Here is a 19,136-nt window from a genome sequence, read left to right on the forward strand (position 1 = left end):
TCTCAGCAAACACTTATGGAGTTATGTATTAGTTATCTGTTGCTGTGTAACAAATTACACCAAAACTTAATTGCTTAGAATAATATTTATTTTATTGTTCTGTAGGTCAGAAATTCAGAAGTGGCTTATCTGGGTGGCTCTAGTTTGAAGTCCCTCATGAGGTTGCAGATAGAATGTCCATAGAGACTGCAGTTGCCCGAAGGTTTGACTGAGGTTGGAGAATCCATTTCTAAGACGGCTTACTCACAGGGTGGGGGTCTCAGTTCATGTTACATGTGTCTCTCCATAGGGTTGCATGAATGTCCTCACAGCAAGGCAGATAACATCCCCCAGAGTGAGCTATCTAAGAAAGCAAGGAAGAAGTCAGAGTGCCTTTCATGACTGTGTTTCTGAAGCCACACTCCATAACTTCTGTATTATTCTAGTCATTAGAAGTGACTCATTAAATCTAGCTCACACTCGAGGGAAGGAGGTTTAAGCTCTACCTTTTGAAGGAAGGATTCTCAAAGAATCGGGGACATATATTTTTAAAACCACAGTCTGTTTCTTGGCACAGTGTTAGGCATATTCTGTAAGGATTCTAGCAAGGTAGTTTTTATTTCAACAGAAAGAATTCTTTGCCTAATAATTAGAGTCATCTAAAAGAAAGTCACCCCAATCAGAATTGCTCTCATTACTAGTTAGTATATATGATTCTTTGTTTTGCAAATATCTGCTTTGTCTGTCTTTACAGCTTCTTGAAGGCAGAAATTATATTTTATGTTTATATTATCCTCCTCCCTTCACTTGGGAAATCCAAAAAGAATCTGAACAGTTAACCGGAGATGTAATATTCGTTCTTTTACTCAACAAATATCTGTAGAGCATTTACATCATGCCATGCACTACGTGACAGTGAACAAGACAGTGAACAAGACAGGTGCACCTGCACTTACGAGGTTTGTGCTATCCTAAGAGAGGATACAAGCAGATCAAATAATTATAGGTTGTGATGGGTGTTATGAAGGCAATAAATAAATAGGCTACTATAAATGCAGCGGAGTTCCAGGAAGCTACTTTGGTTTTACAGAGTTCATAAAAAAAAGATAAAGATTTGAGTCAGATAATCTTCTGGATTCCTCCAATATAATGATGGAGACTCCTTCCTTCCTTCCTTCATTCGGCATTTACTGAGTACTCTGTGCAAACCACTAGGGATGCCAAGTAAACAGTTCCACCATTTAAGGACCCTGGGGTCTCGTGAGAGATAACAAGGTGTATACGTAGATGGTGCTCCCAGGTAGTAAGTGCTGCAAGGGTTATGCACAAGGAGCCTGGTGCACACGAGAGTGACAACACTGCCCAGGGCATCACTGAAGGCTTCACGGAGGTGCCATTGGAGCCGTGTTTTCAAGGATAAGGAAGGGGACTGACAATCTGCATAAGAATCTTTCTAAAAGGTCAGCATCTGAGATGCCAGGACTTGTTAAGGAGTACGAAGGAACAGAGACAAAAGTGAAATGTAAGTTTAATGAGTTAATGGAGCCTGATGAATGAACGCTCTCTGAGTTCTGGCTCCTGTATCACAGCATTAAAATGCACTGGGCCGAGAACAAAAGCTCATTTCACATTTAAATCTTCTCAAGAGGAACTCCAATACCGCAGGTTCATCACAGCTCTGTTGCCATCAGGACAGCGTCCCAGTGATTTCCTGCCACTGGCCTTTTGTTCCAGACCGAGTGGCCCCTCACTGTCCCGCCACTTGTCCAAGCCCCCACAGTCAGTGTTACTCAGGGTGCCTTTCTCCCACATCTCTCCAAATCCGACCCCTCCATCAGGCCCTACTGCTTCCCTGAAACCTTTGGACCACGGCAGCCTGTGGGGATTTCTCCCTCTGGGGACTCTGCACGAAACACAGAGACCGTTTGTCTTGGTCTTTAACTGGCACTGAAATGTCTCTTATAGATCTGCATGGGCTTTCAAATATTCTGTGACCTTGGGCAAGCCAGTCACCTAACCTCCCTATGCCTCGCGTTGTTCATCTGCAAAATGGAGAAATGAAACTACCCAGGTTGTTGTAAGGATTAGATGAGTCTACTTCTGGGAAGCGCTTAGACCACCGCTGCTGCACTCAGAGAAGCAGACTAGGGCTGTCCGCTCTGATTATTGCAAGCCCTTTGGAGACAGGAGGCACGCCCTCCCATCCTTTGGAGACACAATAAAGCGCCCAGTATTGTTAATTTCGTCACTGTTTAAGGAATGCACAAATAAAATGTGTTTGATTCTTTCTCTTAACACCCAGACCAATAAATTTGCTTCAGTTTTCCAAAAGAAATGAGTTTGGGGCTGAACTGTGTTCTTAGAGACTTTTCTTTTTTCCAGGTCCTAGCTCTTTGGGGGTGTGTTCGAAGTAACAGTTGGATGCCGCTTATTTAAGTCACAATCCAATCCATAAATCTGACGCTTCAGCAATTATATTTTCCAGATTGAGAGAGGTGCAAAACTTGGGCCACAGTTAATTAGAAGGCAAAGAATGCCTTTTTTTATCTGTAGCACATGGACACTTCATTATGGTAATAGGAAGAGAGAAGCGTCTTTTCCTCTGTCCTTTCTTTGTTTCTCCTATGTATTCCTTTTTGTACTAAATACACTTTCTGGCCATTTGTTTTTTTTTTTTAAGTTTATTTATTTTTGAGAGAGAGAAAGAGAGATCACAAGTGGGGAAGGGGCAGAGAGGGAGGGAGGGAGGGAGAGAGAGAATCCTAAGCAGGCTCCACGCCATCAGCACGGAACCTGAGGTGGGGCTTGAAATCACAAACCATGAGATCATGACCTGAGCTGAAATCAAGAGTCAGACACTTAACCGACTGAGCCACTCACGTGCCCCTCTGGCCATTTCTGTGTTCTCCTTTGACCTCCTCTTCTTTTTACTCTCTTTCCCTCCATTTCTTCATGGTCTCAAGCTGAAAAGGATGTGGGTCCATTTTCTTCTTTTTTTCCCTCTCTCAGTGCCTCCTTCCAGTTCTAGTTGGGTGTGAGCAGAGGAGCCATCAACCAACAAGCCCTGGCAGCCCCCCAAGACCACAGATACGTTCCAGGTTACACAGTCTAACATCCTACTTCTTTGGCTCACTCTAGGATGCCACCATGACAACCACATATGTCACCTGGTGAGCCAGGTAGGGGACACAGAAGATTATTCTTTTTTCCATTAGCATTCTAGCAATGGCACATTGATCAAACTGGTCTTTTGGTTTGGAAATCAGAGCACAAAGCAGAGAGGAAGCAACAGAGGAGAGCTAAGTTTTGAGGGTGTCTTAAAGGAAGGGTTGGGGCACAGGATCTTACCATCCTCTGGGTCTCTGTCCCCCAGCTCCCATCTGGCTTCTGAGCTGGCTACCTCTTGCCTTGGGCAGTCCACTGTCAAGACAGACTGTTGAAAGACCCCTTAAGTGGGACATAACCACAATTGAATAGATATATAATCTCATATCATCCCCCTATTCCCACATACGGTGGCTTCTTTTCTTGAATTCATTCTCTCAGTTACCACCATGACATCTCCCACCCCGTGGCTCAGGTGAGAACCCTCAGAGTCATCTGACTCCTTTCTCCCCTCCTACACATCACTATGCACTCTGTCCTCTTTACCCTAAACAGCCCTCCCTTGTCATCCTTTCTCCAGCCTCAGCCCATGGTCCTCCTATGGACTGCTGTTAAAGCCTCTTAGCATATGCCCTTGCCCCAGACTCTCACTGACAATCTATCTGCATACAGTGCCACTGAAAAGATCACTTTATTATCCCAAGGACACATCCTGCTTTTTCACACATCTCTTCCTTTGCATTGGCTCTTCCCTCTGCCTAGAACATTTTCCTGGGCCCTCACCCCAATAAGAATTAGTCACTCCCTTCTCTGTGCTTTCATTAATAGTTAGTGTGTGCGATTCCTTGTTTTACAAATACCTGCTTTGCCTGTTTCCACAGCTTCTTGAAATCAGGAATTATCTTTTATGTTTGTACTACCTTCCTCCTAGTTAATCAATAAATGTTTGTTGAATGAAAGGATTAAATTTCACAAAACTTCACCAAATATCTACTTCATGCAGACACGTTATTCTAAACACAGTGGAAAACCCGAAGACTCTATTATCAAAGAGCAAACAGTCTACTCTAAAATAGGCCCATGGAGGTGACCTTACGAGTGCCTTGAGAGTTCCCGATTTTGTATCGCTGCATATTCTACTCCCTATCACCAGGTGGCAGTAGTGTGCCATGGTCATGTGGTCTAAGCTATGAAGTTCCAAAACTTCAAAAAGGTGGCTCTGCTTGGTCCTGGTTGCTGGATTAATAGCAAGAAAGCCACCCGGGAATGTGGACGGAGTCTGGGTTCCATGCATGGCTGGACTTGCAAGGGATTGTTCTTGAGCGCTGTCCACAGCTGCACCTTGCATGCCATCCTGCATTCAGACATGAGGCTCTCTCTCATCCATAAATCCAAAGCGGGAAGGCTGAGAGGTCTCTTGGGACCAGGTCTACACCTTAGGCCTACACCTTAGACCTACTTCCACTGTGCAGTTCTCTTTAGCTCCTTTTACTGGTGAGTTCCCATCCAGCTGTACAATGACAGGGCTCTTACTGATGGCTTTTGTCTATTTTAATTCAGACAACGGCTATGGCAAGTAGGAGGTCTTAGGTGACCTCTGATGGACCAGTCAGTAAAGAGATATGAGCTGATCCCAAACTGCATTGCATGTAAAAATGAGTACAAACTGAGGGAGCAGTGATACAGCAAGGGAGGGCAACTCTTTCAACAAATATGGCTCGGAAGCACATAGTTAAGAAAACAGCTGGAGAGGGAGAGAAGATCAGTGAAATGTCCATTGTCAGGGCACCTCTCGCCCACCACCGTTCCCGGGCCCAGCCCAGGATGGGGGAGATTCACCAGCGCCTACAGGCTGAGGATGTGAACAGGAAGGGAGACTGAAGCACGAAAGGCAGGGCGGTTCATGGCCAGATTAGCGCTCAGCAGAAGGCAGGAGGGAATGAGCACAAGAACTCAGGTGGGGAATTAGCCTCTGAAGAATCAAAGAGCGAAACGCTTCCTCCTTGGAGGCAAGAAGTGAATTAGGGTTTTGCCGATTTCGTTTGACGGTAGAGGAGACAGAGATCTGAGGAAGTTATGTCTTCTCTCTGGGGGGTGAAATAAGAGACCAGGTTGCCATTTCACCCCTGCAAAGAGCGAGAGTAACCAGGGTGATTCAGCAGGCTTGTAAAGGTGGTAAGGACTAGAAGAAAGAGATAAGGGGCTGTGAAGAATGGAAGAGGAAACTGATTAGGAATCCATTTAAAAACCGTGGTTAAGAACAGAATTCATGAGTCTGTAGTAAGGCAATTGGTGGGGCAGCAGAACTCAGAAGTCTGAGACAGCTCCACAATTCTGCTTAGTTGACCTGGGCTTGGGGGTTAGTTGGAGAGGAGGCAGAGAAGTAAAAGAGATGACCCAATGAAGAGTATTGGTGAGGATGTGGTTAAAATGGTTAAGCATGATGTCCAGACTGGGTGGGAAAGGAATTGACAACAAGATGGGCTGGGAAAATCAGAAGTGAGTAAGCAATAGTATCCCTTAATGACACAGAGGGTTCATGGGGGTGAGGACATGGGAAAGCTAAAAGTGGGATGATGGAGAGCTTCTGGGAATCCAGATCTCCAAAGGGAGGTTTTTGTCGGGGATGGCTGCTGACACGGAGAGAGCCAAGCTCATCAGAGTAGAAGAGGTTAGACAGATGACTAAATATCAGCCAGACATTCAGACTCTCTAGTCTCCCAAGACTACATGCGTTAGGCTGGGCAGGAAGCCCATACACCAGTGGCAGAGTTTTCTGTATCTGTAGGGGAATGACCTGGAGGCTCTAGATGATGGGGGTAGGACGACGGAGGATGAAGAAGTATAAATGGGATGCTGTGAGCTTTAGAGTAAGAGGGACTTTCGAAGGATATCTTAGAATGTTGATCTGGACGTGGCAGTGAGAAATAAGTAGGGAAATGCTCCTGAGTGGGGCGAGGGGGGAAGGGGGGGAGGGGTGTGGACAGGGAAGGGCAGAACTAAATGGGGACCAAAGCATTGGAGAGACCAAGTGAACAAGAAAGCTCATACCTTGGGTGGAGTTGTGGGAGGGACCTAGTCAGCTTCAGAATTCCAAAGATAGGGTACTTACATAGGCTATGGCCAATGCCTGGAACACAGCAAGTGCTGGATAAATATCTCTTTAATTAATTGCTTTTTTTTTTTTTTCCTCACAGTAAGCTCTACATGCAATGTGGGGCTTGAACTTAAGACCCTGAGATCAAGAGTCACATGCCTGGGATGCCTGGGTGGCTCAGTTGGTTAAGCGTCAGACTTTTGATGTCAGCTCAGGTCATGATCTCCCGACTGTCAGCGCTGAGCTTGGAGCCTGCTTGGAGCTCTCTCTCTCTTTCTCAAAATAAATAAATAAAACTTAGTCTCAAAACCTACTGGCTCACTGATAGACAGCTTTTCCTCATGAAAGATTACAAATAGATTATTCAGAGCGATTCAATTTCCACTATTGTCTATCTACTTTCTTCTTCTAGAAATCCCTTTCCGTGAAAGCTTCTGAGTATAACTCTATGAGTTAGAGAAACAAAGACATGTCTGGATTCTTGTTCTAAATTAATAGAATAAGACTAACGATAATAATTTTTGTGTAAATCACTTTGAGGTTTACAGATTATTACCTCAGTTACCCATGTATTTCTATAAACCCTGGGGTGAGGGCAAAATGGGTATTACTATTTTCAATTTTGTACATTGAAATCAGTTTAGATGGGTCCTATGACGCCAAGAGCACTCACCTTCACACAGCCCAAATGCGGGAAAGCCGGACTAGAACTCTTGTATTTCAAGTCTGCGTTACAAGCTCTTGAGACAGTGGTTTCCTAAACTTTGATTTGAATTTGTTCAGAGTGCAGATGTAATAGGTCTGGGGTGGGATTTTGGAGTCTGCTTTTGAGGCAAACATCTAATGCTTGTGTTTCAATGGCCATACTCAGAAAAACACTAATCTAGAAACTCTTTCTTTTCCCCTTCTCTCTTAAAGGGAAAAAAAAAAAAAAAAAAAAAAAAAAACGCTGATCTCACCTCTTACCAATCAAAGGAATTTTTTTTTCCCTTGGATAAGTAGGGCCCCCAGCTCTTCTTTTCTGTGACTTACCCACACACACTGATAAAGTTAATTATCTGCCCTGGCTAAATGACTTTCCCTAGCAACACCTTAGCAACTAACATTAGCTCTGCCTTAGGCTACGAAACTGGAAAGAGATTTCTTGAAGTCCAGTGTATTTTACAACAGAACAAAACATCTGAACAGGAAATTAAATAGAAAGTAAACTGGATTCATTGCTAAGAGATGAGACACAGACACACGAAAGAGTTCGTGACAATCCACCAGAACACAATAGTCAAAATAAGAAACTTTCTCCTCTAAGTTCTACTGAAGTCCAGAGGAGAGAATGTGCAATCTCATTCCATCGAGGAGAGGAGAATTTAAATGGGTCACAGGAGGGGAAGCCATTCTAGGTGATGGGAAAGCTATTGACAAAGTGTCGAGGCAGGACTGAAAGCGGGGGACACAGGGAACCCAGTTGGGCAGCACTGGGAGCTCAGTCTGGGATCTACAACCAGATCATAGAAGGCCTTGAAGGTCACTTGAAAAACTTGGGCTGAGTCAGAGGGCACCGGGAGCCTGTTAAAGACTTTTATTCACAGAACATGGTGCGCATCGAGAATATGGCGGTGAGCCCCAGAGACAGTCCCTGCCCTGACAGAGCTTGGAATCTAGTGATGGGGTCAGACATGGAATAAATACAAAATGTAAAGTCAAACACAAAAATGAATATGGAATCATAAATCTTAAGACTATTAAGAGACAAATATATCGGGTTCCAGGAGAGCATATAAAGAGGGGCATATAAATAGGAAATCAGGAAGGACTTCTCCGAGGAAGCAGTTTTGCACTGAGATCTGAGAGATGCTTAGGAGTTGGCTGGGGAAGGTGGTGAGTGGGAGAGACTCCAGAGCACTGGATGCCAGGCAGAGAGAATGGCACAGGCACAAGCTCCCAGTACTGAAAAGCCCTGGGGGCCGGAGCCCATGACCAAAGGGGTGGTAGATTCAGGAGGGCATTGGAGGTCATGCTGAAGATTCTGGTCTTTGTTCCGAGAGCCACAAAAAGCCACTGAAAAGGGATTTTAACCTTGGGATTGACATTCAAATCTGCATTTGCAAAAGGATCTTTCAGGCTTCAGTGCAGACAGCATATCGGAGGGGAATAGGAACGGACGTGGGCAGCCCAATTACGAGGTCGAGAGATGGCGACAACTCGGACTGGTGTGGTGGCAGAAGAGACGGAGAGAAGTGGCCAGATTCAAGAGGTAGTTAGAAGATGAAACTCAGTGATGGATCGGACGTGTGGGGGGGAGAACAGGGGTCTGACGTGACGGCAGAGTTGGGTTGGGGAAATCTAACTTGGGTAGTGGCGTTGGAGCTTGATGATGGGCTGCTGAGAGCCTGTCAGCCCAGATGATGAGGTCAACGCCATTAAGTGGGAGGAAGCCCATTTTGGTGTCAGTGAGGACTGTTTTGAATCTTGCTTCTTTTCCCTTTCTTAGCTGTGGCGCCTCGACAGGTGATTTTATAGGCTCCTAATTTGGGAAATGAGGTGGGAGGGGACATGGGCCTCCTACCTGACATGGTTTTCTTGTCAATGTTTAATAAAAAATTAACTCTTACATCCCTTCCTGCTCCTTACCCCGTCCACTGCCATGTTGGATTTTGGTATGTTGATATAGAAGAAAAGACACTCAAGAGCACATGTTTGGGTTATTGGACATACAGTAAGATCTGTAAAGACAGAAGCCACATTTTATTCATCTCTGTATATTCATTCCCGTCCTCTGAGATAATATCTCACGAAACACTTTTTTTTTGTTTGTAGCATATATCACAATCATAATTTGAAAAGATTCTGTAACTATGTATTTAATATTTGCTTTTCCCACTGGATGGTAAGATCCACAAAGACAGGTAATAAGTCTGTCTTGTGTCCCAGCACTGAACACATGGACGGCCTTCGACGTGAAAGAATGAATGAATGAATGAATGAAGTTTTGTTCCCTGTGATGCCCACTGCTCAGCACAGACTTGGCCTCATATCTACACTCAACAAAAGGATGCTGGATGACTTAGACTATGCACCATGGAATCTAGCATGAGCTCTGAGCTAGTGATACGGGAGATAGTTCGCTCAGGACACAGACGTGAATCTGAGCAGCACCTCTGTAAAGGAGGGCTAGCCAGCTGGATCAGGTGTTGTTGGGGGTCAGGGAAGGCCAGGGCTGAGAAAAGAGCATAATTGGCTTCAGCAAGGGGGCACTCTTGGGTGACTTCTGAGAGAAGGTGCCCAGTTAATAATGGTAGTGGGAGTCCCAGGACGAGGACTGAGAAGTGAGTGGGCAGGTGCGGGAGGCATGGAGACCTCCAATGCAGATGGTTCCCCTGGGCTGTTTGTTAGTGATGTCAAAGAGAAAAACCTGACCTGGAAAGCAAAGGAGATTGCTTTTTAAGTGTAGGCTGTTAAGATGTGTTGACTTCCCGGGGAAAGGTAACCAAAACTTCCAAAAGCACCTGTGGAGGGATGCTTGCACACACTGAGGGGAGGCAGCGGGCTTAAGGCATCTCCCAGGTGGGTCTGGTCTTCCTTCTGTGGTACCCAGGACCAGCCCAGACCTACCCCTTGAGGAGGTGGGTGTGTATATGGAGTTGGGGGCAGGGGGAGACTGAAGGCTAGGCCAGGTGTTTTAAATTTTTTTTTAACGTTTATTCATTTTTGAGAGAGGGAGTCAGAGTGCGAGCGGGGGAAGGGCAGAGAGAGAGGGAGACACAGAATCTGAAGAAGGCTCCAGGCTCTGAGCTGTCTAGCCCAACATGGGGCTTGAATCCATGAACTGTGAGATCATGACCTGAGCCGAAGTCCTATGTTCAACCGACTCAGCCACCTACGCGCCCCTACCAGGTGCTTTATATGGGACATTTCTTTGGACTCTAGCACCCCCTACAGGAAGGGTGTATTAGCCTGTAGGCACACACACACCCTCCAGAGCGAGAAACTTAAGGTTGGAGAGATAAAATAACTCGCCAACATCTCACATCAGGTGAATGACACAACTAAGGTTTGATTCCAATTTGTCTCCAGGGAAACACTGGGAGAGATTCCTGCACCTGGGCCTTTTCCTGGTGCCTCAGGCTCAGTTCCTCTCTAAAAATCAGTCACCGGGGACAAAAATCTAAGCCAAGAAAACACAGGCTTTTCTTTGAACCATTTGAAACTCCTTTCTAGGCCTAGATGAGGACTTTCCTGGGCCTTAGGCATTTCTGTCCTTGGGGTCTCCTTCCTTCATAAAACAACAGTAAACGTTATATTTTATGACTGTGTAGGTGTAAATAGAAATACACTGATATTATATATAACATTTTATTAGCCCTAAATGTTTTTTCCTTCTGATTTTAAAGAAAATATTTTCAGGAGTCTCCAAAAATATTACAGGCCGTAGGCGCTGTGCCTACTGGGCGCAGTTGGATGAGTCATGCTGCTCCTTTCTCATCCTCCAGTCCGACCTGTTCCAAAAGAGCAGTAGAGTCAGTCGTGGCATCCAACCCCGCCTTAATTGGTCGGCTGCAGGCCTCAGTTTGCTCATCTGTAAAATGAGTGAAATTACTGTCACGTTTGTCGTGTGCAGGGAGAGCGTAGCAGATGAGCAGATACCCTGAGCCAGCCACCCAGCATATTGGTAGGCACAAAGTAGGTGCGCAACAAAAGTTAGTTTGCCGTCTTTCTCTCCTGGGAGCCCTCTACTCCGCAGGGTGCAAAGGTGTAGCTGGGGTTGGGGCAGCAGCCTTCCTGGTGGCGGGACAGATCCCGCAGTGTCCCTGTGCCTTATGATATCCTCGCCAGACCCTGGGAATCTAGCGTCGCAAAATCAACACCGCCGCGCCGCTAATCGCCAGCTCGGAAACAAAACAGCGCTTCGCTCGGGGATCTGGGCAAAATCAGCCCGCCCTCCTCCCCCTCCGCCGCCGCCCTCCCTTCCTCGCGCGGCTCTGCTCGCTCAGCTCAGCTCAGCGCGGCGCAGCTCGGCAGCCGCCAAGCCGAGACCCGCACGGTCTCCCGGTCGCCAGCGCCGGCTCCGAGCTCCCGCTCCCCGCCCGGGCTCCGCCTGGTCTCGCTTCCACGGGGACCCCTTCGGGCAGGAGTCGCGTGGCGAGGGCCGGCGGCAGCGGCACAAAGTTGGACGCCCGCGAGGATGAGGCTGTCCCCGGCGCCCCTGAGGCTGAGCCGGAGTCCAGCGCTGCTGGCCCTGGCACTGCCCCTGGCCGCGGCGCTGGCCTTCTCCGACGAGACCCTGGACAAAGTGCCCAAGTCGGAGGGCTACTGCAGCCGCATCCTGCGCGCCCAGGGAACGCGGCGCGAGGGCTACACCGAGTTCAGCCTCCGCGTGGAGGGCGACCCCGACTTCTACAAGCCGGGAATCAGCTACCGTGGTAAGTGGCCCGGCGTGGAGCTAGGGGCGCGGGACCCGGCCCCCGGAAGGGCGCCGACCGCGCGGTGCCGGAGGAGGGCGCACGGTCCCGGGGCGCACGGTGCCGGCACAGCCCGGCGAGGGCCCTGTGTCCTGGCTGCCCTCAGCCCCTCTCGCCGCGAGCTCCGCGCCGCTCCCGGGCCAGCGTCCAGGGCCGTCGCGGGGGTCGTAGCCAGGCTGGGCAGCCCCATCTCCGACGCGCGGTTCTCGGGCGTGGGCTGCAGCTGAGCGACGCGCCACGCCAGCCTGGCTGGGAGGGAACCTGGCTTCTCCCCCGGCCCGCTCCGGGAGAGCAGTGAAAACCCGCCTTCCTCCAGATCCGCCGCTGGAGCGGAGGGAAGCCTGGTGTCTCCCAGTCGGATCCCAGGCAAGGTGGGGAACTGGCTTTCCCCTCTCCCATCCCTGAAGGGGAGGATACCAGCTTCTCCCAGACGGGCCCCAGGCGGGGTGGTCACTGCCGCTTCCTTGGACAAATGCCTTCAGGAAAAGGGACTTCTCCCTTGACTGGTCGTGGGGCACGGGGAGGAGGGGAGGAAGAGTCTGAAGCTTTCGTAAGGGTCCCCGGAAAGAACTCCAAATTATTCTCCGATGGTCCCAGGCGGGGGAGAAGAGTGTGGATTTTTAGGACAGGCTCCCAATGGAACGGGCCTCCGAGGAGCTGTGGGTGGGTTCGGAGAGGGAAGCGAAACCCGGTGAAGTCGGAAAGGGAAGCTCACATTCCCGAGGCCTGCTCCCTGGAGGCCGGGGACCCTTGCTCCAGCCACCCCGAGGCTCCACGCCGCGGGGATGTCGCGCCTACGCTCCTCCGCGGAGCGCTGGCTTTAGGGAGTGCGGGGAGGGAATGTCCCGGCAGGTGAGCGCCTCCTGGGCAGGAGCGCCGCTCGACCCGCGCAGACCTGAAGACCCCTGACTCCATCCCCACGGCCCACCGCCTCTCTCCGCGGCGGATCGTCTCCCCAGACATCTTTTCCCGGCGCAGAAGCTGCCGTTCTCCAGTTGGGAGACAGGACCTAGGGCAGGGAAGGAAGCCCGCCGGGTCTCACCTGGGGTCCCACGGGCGGGGAGTGGCGGGGTGCGTGTTCCCCCGCGCCTCCGTAAGTCAGCTCTGGTGCCTAGCGGGGAAGAGAGGGTCTTGGGGGGCAGCTGGTGGGCCCGCAGCCGCCGCCCTTGCATCCCCGCCTTCCGGGTTCCCAGAGGCTGCGGGAGGAAGCGGTTGGAGAACACTGGAGAAAGTTTGGGCCACTGTCAGCGGGCGCCAGGGCCACGCAGGCCACCGTAAGCAGGGGCTACCCATCTCAGAACCCTTCTCGCGGTTTCCCGGGATCGTGTCCCCGACTTTGTCCACCTGGCTTCCCGGCGCCCCCCGCACGTGGCGGCGCTCAGCGCGTGGCGAGGAGCCCCTCTGACCCCCGCGCACCGGCCCGCGGGACCCTCGGTACAGCGCGGGGAAGGAACCCCCGGCCCAGCCCGGGAGGGAGCGGGCGGGGTGGAGGGGCTGCGGGTGTGGCCACAGCTTTTCTGAGGGGCTGGGAACAGCCAGTCCTCTCCGTGGACCGGAGGAAGGCGGGCGGAACCCTCTTGGTCTCTTGAGGGAGGCCTCACCAAAACCGAGGATCCGGGTTCCCTGGGGAAACAGCCCAAGCTCCACGTGGCAGGGACGGAGGCGGCTTTAGAGTAAGATGGGCTTGGTTTTAGTAGCTGTGTGACCTTGTGCAAGTCCTTTCATTTCTCTGAGCTTATTTCCCAGCGGTGTAAGTAGCTGTTTGTCCAACCTCTGTGGTGGTTGTAGCGAATACGTGAGTTGACAAAGAGGAGTGTGCCTGAGGTCCCCAATACGTGTTAGTTTGAGTTGGATATGAGGCCCTTATTGGTTTAATAACGGAGGGATGTGCCTGCCTAGTCATTTGTTTCTGGTGTGTGTGTGTGTGTGTGTGTGTGTGTGTGTGTGTGTGTGTGTGTGTGTGTGTGTGTGTTTAAAAGTGGTGTTCTCAGCACTCTAATTCAGTCTACTAGTGAATGGTGGCTGAGTCCTCGTGAATTAATGGAATGAGTGAATGAATGATTTCTCCATACTGGGAGCCTCACCTAAGATTGTTCTTACTGTGAGCCCAAGAAGATACTTTTAGATGATTTAGGCAAGTCTGGGGCCACACCAAGTGTCCTACCAGCCGTTTCTTCCCATACAAATCCTCCCTGATGGCCTGAGCACTGGCTGCAGGTACCCCAGCACTGGGGAGGAGGGGCCCCTGGTATTCACCAGAACACAGAGGCTCCTGCTTCCAGAGTGTCCATGGCCAGTAGGTGAGAACCGAGACTAGGGGAGAGAGAGAGCTCTAGACTTTTACCCTACAGGTGGTTCCAGCCTACACATTAGACTTTCAGACTGTGACACCCCCACTCAGGCTGTTGGCCGGCAATCCCCATTTCTCCCTTCTGGTGGCTAAGAGATCATGGAAGGAAGATATTACGGAAACCGTGCTCCCAGCCTTCTGAGTAAATACCCTGAGATTAGCAAACCTGGTTTCGCCACTCAAAGTTAGGAAGAGGGCGCTGGCCTAGTTTGTGACATTTTCTGTTGGCTTATACTCTCTTAGAATAATCATGTTAAAGGTAAATCTAATGCATTCTGTTCAGGGTATTGACTTAGGGCCGTGGAAGTTAACATTCCCCTGGTGTTCTGCTTGCTTCTTTTATTTTTTTCTTGAGGCCCCCTCACAAGCCTTGGAATCAATGGCTTGTTTTCCTGCCTGGAATCTTTATCCCCACAATTCCAGTTCATCCCTGAATAGCTTCTGCTGTCTATGTCCCCCACCCCAGTATCTCCTTTAGATATTCTACACTGGATTATGATGGTCACTGTTAATACACACACACACACACACACACACACACACACACACACACACACACGGGCTTTCTTCTCAACAGCCAGGATCCCATTGAGATTATTATTCAGCTTTTTCCAAGTTGCTAGTGCTATATGGACTTCCTTCTCTCTCCCACCGCTTCTCTCTCCCCTCCCTCCCTCTTCCCCCTGTCCCCCCTCCCTTGGCAATAACTGTGCTTTAGAAAAGCTCTGAAAGGCCTGCTCTGTTTCTGACCATGGCCTCCTTTGACAAGGAGATTACAGTGATTAAAAATAACAAGTTGAGGATCCTCAAGGGGCTTCCCTGATAGGACGACAATTTGCAGGACTAGCCATTCCCAGATCACAATTTCAAGCCAAATAGAAGAAAATCAGCTGAAATGTTGAAGAATTGATTGAAAATAAAAGAGGCCCTTTTGTCTGACTAAAGATCTGTTTATTAGGAAAATAAAGCCAGACCCTGGCTAATGAGAGTGGCTTTTCCTAGATGCTCTTTAAAGGGAAATTTCAAGGAACTTGATGGGAAAAGAATGTCCAGTCGAGATTTCAAAAGCTTGTCCAACTTCAAGCATAATTGGGGGATTTATTCTAAACTGTGAGGTTTGGAGACCTCCAAAGCTGCTTGGCCTTCTCGTTCTTTGTCCCACTCTGGGGTGCACAATGCCACAGGACTGTGTGTCCCGGAGAGCCCCACCTCAGTCTGGCAGAAAGGGCACAGGCTTTGATGTTTGACTTCTGTTCAGTCATATATTTGCTGTGTGACCGTAGGCAGGCCACTTCACCTCTCTGAGCTAGAACTTCTCCAGCTGTGAAATGAGAGTGCTCCCCCACCCCTTACAGTGTTGCTGTGGGAGTCAGGAATAATCTATGTTAAAGAAAAAAAGCTGTCATAGAGTAGGTGCTTAAAAAAAATACACATTATAAGATGATTATTTTGGAAATAGAAAAATACTTGGCAGAAACACTGGATGAGACATGGTGTTAAATACTTCCTACTCATCTCACTTATTCTTTCCAGTACTTTGAGGCAGTTTATTATGATTCTTATTTTACAGATGAGAAGACCAAGTCTCAGAGAGGTTTCATAACTTGCCCATGACCACACAGCTGGTAATCATTGGAGTCAGGATACAAACTAAGGGATGTCTGACTCCTAAATCTGTTCCCTTAACCTGTCTCCTGTATTGACACACGAAAATGAACGGGGGGGCGCCTGGGTGGCGCAGTCGGTTAAGCGTCCGACTTCAGCCAGGTCATGATCTCGCGGTCCGTGAGTTCGAGCCCCGCGTCGGGCTCTGTGCTGACTGCTCAGAGCCTGGAGCCTGTTTCCGATTCTGTGTCTCCCTCTCTCTCTGCCCCTCCCCCGTTCATGCTCTGTCTCTCTCTGTCCCAAAAATAAATAAACGTTGAAAAAAAAAAAAAGAAAAGAAAATGAACAGGGAATAAAATGAATTAACTATGGCTGCCCTCGGCATTCTGGATGGTGAGTCTTCACTGAAGGAAAACAGCAACAACAAATCAAGACAATAACTGACATATCTTGGGACACAAAGTCTAAAGCAATGTCTCCTTATTTACATTTACTTTTTTTCCTTTTTATAGACTTTGGGATTGCGTTTCCTCATAAACTAGAGAACTAATTTAGAAATATGAACAACCTTGTCAATCTTTAGCCAGTTCCTTTTGTTTGTGGAAAAACAGAAACAAATTGGATAGGAAAAAAAAAAAACCCTAATTTGATTGTTGTTTTATTCTTACACACAAACTTATCCGACCAGGCCTACAAAATTAGATGTTCATAAAGTACCTGTGTAGAATTGGAGAATTTTAAACTGGATAAGGTCTTTTAAATAAACTATGTCTAAGCTAGTGGAGTTTTTAAAAATTCAGTGCTGCTGCTGATAGTGTAATTAACTGTAAGTCGTCCCTCCCACTTCTCTTTTCTTGTATCATTCTCCTCTTTTTTATTATATAACTTTACTTTTTAAACTTGGCCCCCTTTTAATAAGTATGTAGTTCAAATTGATAATGAAAATTAAAAGAGATTGCTTACTGCTTTGAGTTTCATGAAATGCAAAAAAAAAAAATCAAAACATACAAAAAAATGAAAGCATATCAAATAGGGATTTTTCAGGGTTTAAAATTTGGGTGCTCCTCCATACACACTGCTGACTCAGCTGGAGCAGCAGGATGTAATTGCTGATAAGTTCACATACATGGGCTGGCATGTCAAGAACTTTTCACTATTGCTCTCCATTTGCTTGTCATACAGAATGTCAGATGCAGGTCAATGTTAACTTCTGTGGGGGAGGAAAACCTCTTACCATGTTATATTACTGAAGATATAGGTGAAGCTCATGTCTCACAGAGACCCCAAAATACAGTTTTTTGAAAACAAGAGGTAAATAGGAAGTCCTAGATGATGGCCAGCTTTGCTCCACGGGGTCAACCAGGAACCCAGATTCCTTCTGCTGTGTTGCCCTGTAATCCGCCAGTGCTCTGCTGTCCCATAGACAGCCAGGAGTTACAGCACCTGAAATGTGGCTGGTCCAAGTTGACATGTGCCGTGAGTGTAAGACACACACCGGTGGTTGAGAGATAAGGATGGAAGAAAAATAGACTTCTCAATAATTTTTAAGTGTTTATTTATATATTTATTTATTTTGAGGGGGGCAGGGAGGGGCCGAAAGAGAGGGAGAGAGACAATCTCAAGCAGGTTCCACGCTGTCAGTGCAGAGCCTGACACGGGGCTCGATCCCATGAACCCTGAGACCAGGACCTGAGCCGAAATCAAGAGCCAGTCGCTCAACCGACTGAGCCACCCAGGTGCCCCTCAATAATTTTTTTGACATTGATTCCATATTGAAGTGGTAATTGTATATATTAGCTTAAGTAAAATATGTTGTTAAAATTAATTTTACTTGTTTTACATTTGTTCCTACTGGATACTTGTTAACAAATACAGTGAATTTCACCTGCCGGGAGCTTATTTTCTGGACAGTACTGTTGTAGGGTGTTCTCATCAGAGCCGTTACAGCCAGCTCACTGCCAACACGTGTGAGTTTCAGTCAGTGTGCAGGGGGGGGGAAGGAAGTAGAGGGCAAGCAGCTTTCTTTTGAACGATGTGACCCAGAATTGCACCCAGCACTGCCAAACACACTCCACTGGTGAGGATTTAGATATTTGACCACACCTAGCAGCAAGGGAGCCTGGGAAATAAAGCATTTAGCTAGACAGCCACACGCCCAGCTAAAACTTAGGGAAAGGATTTTTTTTCCCCCAAAAGAATGAAGGTGAAAATGGATTTAAAGGGACAATTAGCTATCTCTGCCACATGTTTTAATGCATAGTCATCTAAAAGCACAGCATTTCATGTCCTCTCATCCAGTAAAAGGTATCTAGATGGTCTTCCCGACAGCATGTAAAGTTTATATACTTGCTAAATGAGTCAGGATGGAAGGAGTGTTAGGGGTGTGTGTGTGTGTGTGTGTGTGTGTGTGTGTGTGTGTGTGTGGTATTGATAGGTTTCATACTGAGAGGAGAAAAAAGGGCCAGTATGTCAGAGTGACCTGTTCTATCTCACCCTCTCCCTCAATAAAGGTGGAAGCTCTAAGGAAAGAAAGGAATAAGGAGGAAGTGGATAAAACAGAAAACAAGAGAGAGAAGAAGGAGGAGGAGGAGTAGAGGGAGGAAGAAGAAGGAAGAAGAAAGGGAGTTGCAGGAAGAAGGAAGAAGGAGGAGGAGGAGAGAAAAGAAATTAAAAGAGAAGAAAAAGAAAAGCTCATAGGGATATATATTCTGAAAGAAAATGAGACAATTTGAGTAGACTGGAGCCCCATCTTACTTGAGGGTTAGATTCAAGAGGCACCATGGAAAGCAAAAAATCATATAAGTCAAAATTATTCCTTGGGGTGCCTGGGTGGCTCAGTTGGTTGAGCGTCCGACTTCGGCTCAGGTCACGATCTCATATTTGTGAGTTTGAGCCCCGCGTTGGGCTCTGTGCTGACAGCTCGGAGCCTGGAGCCTGCTTTGGATTCTGTGTCTCCCTCTCTCTCTATGCCCCTCCCCCATTCATGCTCATGCTCATGTCCATGCTCATGCTCTGTCTCTCTCTCTCTCTCTCTCTCTCTCTCTCAAAAATAAATAAACATTTAAAGAAATTAAAAATAAAATGATGCCAACAATATTATTCCTTAAAAATCCTTTCAAATTATATGCCAGTAGGAACATGGGTACTGGATTCAATGTAGCCTCATTCATGTCTCCTTCCAGATAGTTCTGTTAATGAGGAATAGAAGCACACTGACATTTCTTAATAAGTCCAGGACTTCCATTTGCCCCTCCTGCATTGGAAGAGACCAGTGTCCCCTCAATCAAGTAACAGGTAAAACAAGTGGTTTGCTGGTCCTTAACCCCTGACATGACAGGTACAAAATACTCACTGTGATGGAGTGAGGGAATGAGTCCCCTCCCATGCACGCTCAGGCACATGCATGTATTGAATGGAGTGGCAAGTGGCCTGAATTATCGAAGGTATCATTTCCTCTAGTTTTCTTCTGACAGTGTGCACTTGTGTGTGATTATACCATAGGCACATCTGCTGGAACACCTACATGTCAGGGAGCTCACCATGT

General features: G+C 47.8%; 1 protein-coding gene across 1 annotated transcript in view; it reads left to right on the top strand.

Moving 5' to 3' along the window:
* The first annotated feature begins 11,360 nt into the window (after positions 1-11,360).
* Positions 11,361-19,136, top strand: part of SPON1 (spondin 1) — a 258,114-nt gene continuing 250,338 nt past the window's right edge. Inside the window, exon 1 of the mRNA XM_047070588.1 lies at positions 11,361-11,598. Within this exon, the coding sequence (XP_046926544.1) occupies positions 11,361-11,598 (238 nt within the window). The remainder of the gene's footprint in view (positions 11,599-19,136) is intronic.

This window comes from Lynx rufus, unplaced genomic scaffold, assembly GCF_022079265.1.
Source record: "Lynx rufus isolate CCGP_SWC_20201006 ecotype Redwood Valley unplaced genomic scaffold, mLynRuf1.p SCAF_9, whole genome shotgun sequence".
Classification (NCBI taxonomy): Eukaryota; Metazoa; Chordata; class Mammalia; order Carnivora; family Felidae; genus Lynx; species Lynx rufus.